At 42.4% G+C, this 8,730-nt stretch overlaps 1 protein-coding gene across 1 annotated transcript in view; it reads right to left on the reverse strand.

The window, feature by feature from the left end:
- Positions 1-50: 50 nt before the first annotated feature.
- prdm4 (PR domain containing 4) overlaps positions 51-8,730 on the reverse strand; it is a 10,278-nt gene continuing 1,598 nt past the window's right edge. The window contains exons 5-12 of the mRNA XM_077500207.1: positions 7,726-8,457; positions 7,499-7,648; positions 7,033-7,151; positions 6,823-6,908; positions 6,607-6,734; positions 3,937-4,425; positions 1,742-1,910; positions 51-633 (exon numbers count right to left, since the gene is read on the reverse strand). Of these exons, the coding sequence (XP_077356333.1) occupies positions 261-633; positions 1,742-1,910; positions 3,937-4,425; positions 6,607-6,734; positions 6,823-6,908; positions 7,033-7,151; positions 7,499-7,648; positions 7,726-8,457 (2,246 nt within the window). The 3' untranslated portion in view covers positions 51-260. The remainder of the gene's footprint in view (positions 634-1,741; positions 1,911-3,936; positions 4,426-6,606; positions 6,735-6,822; positions 6,909-7,032; positions 7,152-7,498; positions 7,649-7,725; positions 8,458-8,730) is intronic.

Here is an 8,730-nt window from a genome sequence, read left to right on the forward strand (position 1 = left end):
CACCATACCATTACACATAATAATAATAAATCCAAACACACTAAAATGAGTCAAAGGCAGAGAGAATGATCGCTTTTATACACCTATCCCAAAATTAAAATTAAAAGTTAAAAGTCTTTTAGCAGCACTGATATGTTTGTGATATTCAATATAAATGTAAAATAAGAAAATCTGGTTAAAAAATTTTTGGAAAAAAATGAGAGGTAAACAGTGTAATGCATGCCAGTGAATAAATTAATATGACTAAAGATACGCTGCAGTCAATGCGGGGGTGACAGTGACTTTTCAGAGTTATATGCTCCAACGTCTTCCCTCCTGCCAGAGTCCAAAAGTCTCTCTCCTCCTCTTCCCCTGCTATCCTCTGGTTCCTCCTCCTCCTCCTCCTCCTCCTCCTCCTCCTCGTCATCCTCCTCCTCCTCCTCGTCCACGTGTCGCTCCTTCCGGGACGAGCGCTCCGCCTTGGGCCCCTTGCATATCTTGAGGTGACGCGTGAGGTGGTACTTGGTGAGGAAAGCCTTGTTGCACTTTTCGCATACAAAGTCCCGGCGGCCCTCGTGGGAGTTCATGTGCTTCTTCAGGTGGTTGGGCTTCAGGAAGTGCTTGTTGCATTTGGGACACTGAATCCGACGCTCACTGGAAAGCAAATACAAAAAAATAAAAATAAAAAATAAATCGGATTCCTATGGAAGCCCATAAATGTCAAAATTCAATAAATAAAAAGGCCTTTTTGAAATAACTATCCTTTTGATAAATAACAGACAATATGTAATATGGACATTAAATTTTAAAATGAGGTGTTAGTATTATTATGAAAAGTGTTACGCTATTCTTTAATATGTAACAAATATTTTATTTTGATTATTTTAACAACGTCGTACTTTTAAAAAATAATGACATTTAATTTATTTTCAATGTTTTATAAGATAAGAAAACGTTGTTTTACAAAGTCAGTTTTTATTTCATAATGTCCTTTTCCACAATGGTCGTCTTTTACATAATGGCGTTTTACAGCCGAATGTCTTGGCCTGTCAATCAAATGACATGAGGCGGAGCCAGTTACGTGATTGGCTAAGTCCCTTATACAGACGAGCAGCAGCACTTGCAGTATCGATTCATGCGTGGAGAGTTTAGCGCCTGATGAGGAGCTACGGCGGTCACAGGCTTGCTAAAGCATGGATACGGAGCATGGATCACTTTCAGAAGTACTCCAAGAAGTAGCAAATCTTTTAGAATCGGCTCATAACGTAAAGGCCTTGTTAAACTTCTGCGTCAGGCTACGGGGGAGGTATCACGGCGAGATGGGCTCAAACAGGTGGTCCCACCCACTGACTTTGATTGACAGGCCAAGTCATTCAGCTGTAAAACGCCATTATGTAAAAGAAGACCATTGTGGAAAAGGACATTATGAAATAAAAACAGACTTTGTAAAACAACGTTTTCTTATCTTATAAAACCTTGAAAATAAATTAAATGTCATTATTTTTAAAAAGTATGAAGTTGTTAAAATAATCATTATGAAATATTTAATCAAAATAAAATATTTGTTAAATATTAAAGAATAGCATAACACTTTTCATAGTAATACTAACACCTCATTTTAAAATTTAATGGCCATATTACATAATTGTCTGTTATTTACCAAAAGGATAGTTATTTCAAAAAGGCCTTTTTATTTATTGAATTTTGACACTTTTGGGCTTCCATAGATTTCGTGATATGACGCGGGAAATACCAGACTTACTGCGTGTGAGAGAACATGTGCTGATTCAGGTCCTGCTTTCGGATGAACATCCGCTCGCACAGGTCGCACTTGAGTTTCTCGGCGCCCGTGTGGATGAGCATGTGGGATGCCACGTGGGATTTTTGCGTGAACGACTTCTCGCAGACTGTGCACCGATAGTTCTTCTGACCTGTTTATGGTGGAAGGGAAGAACAGCCGGTGACTGGAACATATGTAATAAAAATATCTCATTACTTTTTGAGATTAATCGGCCGCCGATTATAAATCGGTCGATTATTGGGCTTTAAACATCAGCCATAACAACCGGCCAATTGGCTGATTATTTCCCCCTTAAAACGTTATTGAAGAAAAACAAAGTTTCCAACGCTGTGAAAATACCCTGAATGCATCATTTTGCTTGCGTAGCATTAGCAACTAGCAAGTGTGTCGTGTATGTTATTCTGTTGTCCCTAAGCGTCTTTTAAGCTATTTAATGGCACCGCAGTTGGAGTTAACTGTAAAACTAAACACCCGACGTTAACGAATTACATCCACTCTAAATACATTTAACTCTTTGACTGCCACATGTTATCAAAAAAAAAAAAAAAAAAAGACAAAAAAACAAAACAAAAAAAAAACAAAGTGCCAGCCGATTTCGAGCATTTTAACTCATCTTTCAAGGCAAAAAGAATATTGTTTGCCTTTACTACAGATACAATGTGGGTCCTAAATGAAAGATCGCATTCCATTCATCCTAATTTTACTAATCATTATTAATCGTCTTCGGCAGTCAAAGAGTTAAATACAACATATGCTTTGTTTTTAAAACATCGCTAGCCTAGCACTATGAGAAAGCAAATGCCAACAGGAAGTTAGCATCGTTTCGGGAGTGTTTTTCCTTCAAATAACGAATATCCACAAACAAATCTTGTGGGAACACATAGCCACAGATAAGGTAAGACTACGCAAAGGCACAAATTCTTCCCAATGTGTGAAAAACAAGTTTTTAATATTTTAATAGGATTCAATACCAACTTTCTTCTGTACTCACTTTAAGTGTGTACGCCATGGATGCAAGAGGCCAAAAGGCACAGGAACAGTCAGTATTTATTAGGGGTGTTAAAAAAAATCGATTCGGCGATATATCGCGATACTACATCGCGCGATTCTCGAATCGATTCAATAATCGGCAGAATCGATTTTTTTTAATTTTTTGTTATTTTTTTTTAGGATTCACACCTTGAGCATGGAAGAATGTTATATGAACGGAACATTAAGCCTTAATATTTTATTTGAATGCTGTTCAAACATGAAACAGATTACAACCTCTATAAGACTGAAATTTCAGATAAATAAATAATACATTTTCATATAAATCTTACACTCTACAAGCTTACTGATTAGTATTTTCTAAATTTGAATGAAAAAAAATCGCAACAATCGACTTATAAATTCGTATCGGGATTAATCGGTATCGAATCGAATCGTGACCTGTGAATCGTGATACGAATCGAATCGTCAGGTAGTAGGCAATTCACACCCCTAGTATTTATCCTTACTGTTTTTTTTTTAATTTGTTATTATTTTATTCTATTCTTATTTCACTTTCTTATTGTTTTAATTTTGTCATTGTCCTTTCAAGTTATATTATAAAGTTGATATTTCAAGGAGTCAAAGACTTTCTTTCCTCAAAATTCAAGGATGATGCAGAATATATAAAAGAAAAGGTTAAGGCTTTACAGCAGTGGTAAACAAGTAAGAATGGTTTTATTATTGACATAAATCTATACAGTAACCTTGTATACTTCATGATTTTTTTTTTATATGGACTTGTCATTCAAAGCAGAGAATATTAATAGCAAAAGTTTATGCCTAAGTGGCACCCATTGAAAAGAAACTGGGAAAGGGGTTAATTTTATGCATTACATTTATTTTTAATAAATAAATCGGCAGATTAAATCTGTATTTTTTTTTTCTGCCAAAAATCGGTATCGGCTTTAAAAAAAATGCATTACGGTCGGGCACTATTTTTTTTAGTGCAGCGAGTGAAATTCATCTTGGGAAATGTATGGCTCATCTGAGCAAAAACAGTCTTGGGAGAACATAACATAACTGCACAGGAAGCCTTGCGGTGAGATTCAAGCCCCAGAACCACAGAACCAAGAGCCACAACCACTATAAACACACTAAAGGTGATGAATGAAGTTGTCCAATACCTGTGTGTATTTTGAGGTGCATCCTGAGGTTGCTGGGATCACTGAAGGCCTTGCTGCAGTATTCACACTTGTGCGGCTTCATGCCAACGTGGCCCATGAAGTGAACGTTGAGCTTGGTGGACGTGATAAACGCCCGCGAGCACATGCTGCACTTGAACTTCTTTTCCCGCGGGTGCCTCGGACCCTTCGGGTTCGCTCTGGAGGTGCCGCCGCTCGGGTCCCGAATAGCGTCCGGGTTGTCCCCGTTGGCCCGCCCTGCCGCTTGGGGCCACGGGGAGGACGACGAGCTCGACGCGCCATTGGTGATCTTCTCGCCTGGTTGCACAGGGGGTTGAGTGGGCTGCTCTTGCTGAAGCGGGTGGTCGTGCTGCGGCGGGCTGTGAGGAGGCTGGCCAGGGTCAGGGTTGCTCATGTGAGGCTTGAGGTCCGAAAAAGACGAGCAGTCTTTGCCACACTGGCACAGCTGGGTCTCGGCTAAAGGAGGAACACCTGGATACAAGACGGAGGAGATATATATATATATATATATATATATATATATATATACATACACACATATATATATACATATATATATTTATTTATTTATTAAATTGGTGGATGAATCAGTTATTGGAATTTTATTCTATAAATTATTGAAATCGACTTCAAAATTTCCATTCAGTTGGCTACTAGAAAATAAGCGACACAGAAAGAAAAGAATGAATAACAAAGGGAAAGGAACAGTGGACATAGAAAGAAATAAAAAAAATGTGAAAGTGAAGGAAAAAAATGCAAGAGAAAGACAAAAACAAGAAAGGGAAAAGAACAAGATCAAGCACAAGAAGTCAGCAAAGCAATATTTTTTTTCCCATTTGTCATGGCTCAAACAACTTGAGCACAAAAACAGCAAATACCAGAGTGTGCATTATTCCCCCGCCCCCCCCCCAAAAAAAAAAAGAGCCACCGGACAAATGCCGAACTACAAATATGAGGGCTTGACTGCATAAAAATTAAGGGTGTCACGATTTCGATTTTTTATCGAAATCGATCGAAATTACGTCACGATTTCGAGCATCGAAATAGAAGAGAGGACACACGATTCGATGCCCCCCCGCGCCCGCCGCCACCGCCGCCACCGCCACCTCCCAGGAAAGCAAATGAGACGCAGCCATTCAGCTACTAGCTAACGGCACTTGTTAGCTGACTTCTCCTGCAGTCATGATGGCAAGCGCGGACAGACACAGCAATGGTGCTTCAAGCCGCTCCCGCTTCTCTCGTCACCAGTTTGGAAACATTTTGCGTTCCCGGTGAGTTATGTCGACAACGTTCACGATAAAAAGACCACAGTTGCAAGATATGCTATGTGCGCGTACTGTACTCGGCCACGGTGTTACGCCCGGCTCGTCAAGGGGAAGGGAAGTAACACAATAACAGAAAATATAGAGTAGATAAACACGGGTCGACTTTAACATCTGAGTAGTTTTAATTGAAATTTCAGGCAGGGGTTTGACAAGGGAGTGAAAGTGGAAGGTGAACAAATAATAACCGCATTTGACAGAACTGACAGAACGGAGGAGAAACAACAATAACCAATAGGGGTATAATACACGGATACACAATAGCGTCGCGCTGGCACAGTCGTCCAATCGGAGTGTCGCGCTGGCACAGTCGTCCAATCGGAGTGTCGCGCTGGCACAGTCGTCCAATCGGAGTGTCGCGCTGGCACAGTCCTCCAATCAGAGTGTCGCGCTGGCGCATTCAAACTGAAGTACCATTATACGGGCACCAGCCGACACAAACACACACATACATACTAGGGGAGCGGAGCCGGCGGCGGGCCCGAGCCGCCAGCCGTAACAACGGGAAACACGACAAACATGACGGGACATTTACGCAGGCATCACAAAGATTTAGATTTATCAAATTCAACTAGAAGTGGGAAAACAACGGTCCAACCAACTATTTCATCCTCATTTACAGTGAAACTTCCACACACTTCAGCTCGCGCGAAACGCCAGATCCATAGGTCTATTTATAGCAGCAGACCTGCAGCCTTGGAAAACGCTGGATTCAAACATTTAATTAGTGTACTTGAACCACGCTACAGTATGCCCAGCAACTGTAAATGTTGGGATATAGTTTGTTCAGGCTGTATTTGTTCCATGACTTTGGATACAATATATTTTTTGTTGTTGTTGCACATTGCACATTATTTTAAGAGGAACGCACAGCACACTGTTGTAACCAAAAACAGTCAATAGATGGCAGGCACCCACTGTGACTTTTTGTTTTTGTTTTTTTATTTTTTATTTTACACTTCAGTAAGAACAAGACGGTTAACTTTATATTGTAAATAAATTCTTTGAATTTGATCATTCCTGCCTAATGTCAATTATCATATATTACATAAATTTACACAAAAATAATATGGAAATTGCATCACCTATATGTAGCCGATCTTTTGAAATAAGATTTACTGTACAATGAATAGAACCAATGATCATAGACTAGCCTTAGCCTACAGAAGCATATGCCTCTGTGTTATAAAGTGGGGGAGCGAAAAAAAAAAAAAAAAAAAAAAAATCGGAAAAAAAATCGAATCGTGACCCCAAAATCGAAATTTAAATCGAATCGTGGAGTTGGCGAATCGTGACACCCCTAATAAAAATAGATTAGTCTGCATCTGACCCGTGAGTCTGCAGTAGTCTCGACTGTAGTAGAAGCGCAGCTCCTCATCGGGGTGGATCTCCATGGTGGTGCAAAAGAACAGCTTCCCATTGGCACAGTATGCAACCAAGTTCTGCTCTTCGCGGCTCCTACAAGCACAAAAAGACTCAAATTAAGAAAATAAATTTTGGGGGGAATTTTAAGATGAAATTAATAGTTGCGAATGCATGTTCATACCTTGCCTTGTGAACAAACATCATCCAGTTGCATTCGTTCTCATCTGCCGTCACGATGTAGAACTCCAGCACATTGTTGTGGTACATCTGTCACAATTTAGTCTTCTTCCTTACATGTGCTTTTATTTTCCATGCACACTTAGTATGCTCCGGGTCAGTTTGACCCACGCTCAAGGATTGTCCTCATCATACATACTTGCAGGAAACTAACCTTCCAAATCTGAGGCGTGTCTTTTTCCGGCCAATCGGAGAGATCCACGTTGCTACAGTGCTGTCCGACCATCGGTCCGAAGCAGGTCCTCGGCGGGATGATGTCCCGTGCAAAAACACCTAACGGAAACAGAAAGATAAGTCCCATATATAAACACATGGTCACGATGCTAGTGCAGTGAAAGTCTGCTGGCATCGCCAATACTGATATATTTAAATAAAAACATAAAAAAATAAGGTAGCTCTATCATGTTTTCATGCAATCTATTCCAAAGATGAGATACTAAGTAATGTGTTACATGATCAAAACACTACTCTGACATGCCCGTTTTCTGTTTGACCAAACCGTAGCAGCGCATAAAAGAGCCAAACTGAAACTAAATAAACTACTAGATTGATATTTTAGTGCCAGTATCAATTCTGACTTGGGATCGATCCGCCCACCTCTACCCATTTGGTACACTTACCGAGCGGCTCGTCGGCCACGGAGATGCGAAGGCAAAGCGGACGCGGGATGGAGAGGCGAGCCCGACTTTGGATCGGCGCATCGGGGACGAATGTGACCGGGCCGTGCTCGGGGCAGTCGGAGGTATATGAGCGCTCACACAGAGTGCACCCTGACATTTTCACAGCAACATATTTCAAATGATTAATCTTTTTTTTCTTTTCTCAAATCAATTGCAAAGACACTTACAAATGGTGTAAGCAGCAACCATGCTCTCCTTGTCGGGGCTTGAATCTTCCAGTTGCAGAGCGGCGTTGACCAGCACCAGGTTGTTTTCCGGACCCAGCGAGACCTCCGTGGCGATGGGAGAGACGTTCACCGAGTCCAGCCCCATGCCAGAGTGCCCGTGGAGGGCCACGGGCCCCAGCTGGCCCTGGCCGGCCATGGAGCCGGTGAGCACCACGCTAACGACACCGGAATTCAGCTCCCCGTTCGGGTGGAGCTGCTCGTCAAGTCCTCCCGCTCCTCCTCCTCCTCCGCCCGCATTCCCCACGCGGCCCCCCATGTGATCCGGCTCCATCAGTTCCAGCACAGGTGGTCCGTGGAGAGGCATCACCACGCCCGAGGAGTCCACCACGGTGCCATCCGACACGGGGACCACCCCGACTCCGTCCATGGAGGCCAGCTCCTCCCCCATCCTGTCCGGGGACATGGGGCTGCCGTGGCGAGACTCCATGGCTAATCCCGTCGAGTCCAAATCGTGGGGGGCGCCGCCGGGGGTCTGGTGGAGGTCTCCTTGGCCGCCCACTTGTCTAGAGTCCATGGGCACCACCAGGCCCTGCTCCAGCGGGCCGCCCGCTCCGCCGTAAGGGTCGAGGCCTGCGGGGTTCTGGCTGGCCACGGAGAGGCTCCCGTCCATGTTGAGGCTGCTGGGATGGATGTACTGAGGTGGGGGGCGGTCAGCCAAATAGGACAAAATACCTGAAGCAACACAAACATTTGATGACCCAAATAGATGTTTTCATTAAATTACTCCTCTTTTACATTTGTCAAATGGAATCCAGTCGCCTGCTGCATATTCATCAAGTTTTAACTGGCTTGTTTTTTGGGGAAACCAAACCATTGATCTATTGCTGATTTCCAAATAATTGAAAATACCACACAAACATTTTTTTTTTCTGGCTAAGGAAGAGTCTGCTGCTGTCCTTTTGTACGTTTAGTGCTTACGTTGTCACAGAACACAATATTCTTTGG

This window comes from Festucalex cinctus, chromosome 16 (assembly GCF_051991245.1).
Source record: "Festucalex cinctus isolate MCC-2025b chromosome 16, RoL_Fcin_1.0, whole genome shotgun sequence".
Taxonomy (NCBI): domain Eukaryota; kingdom Metazoa; phylum Chordata; class Actinopteri; order Syngnathiformes; family Syngnathidae; genus Festucalex; species Festucalex cinctus.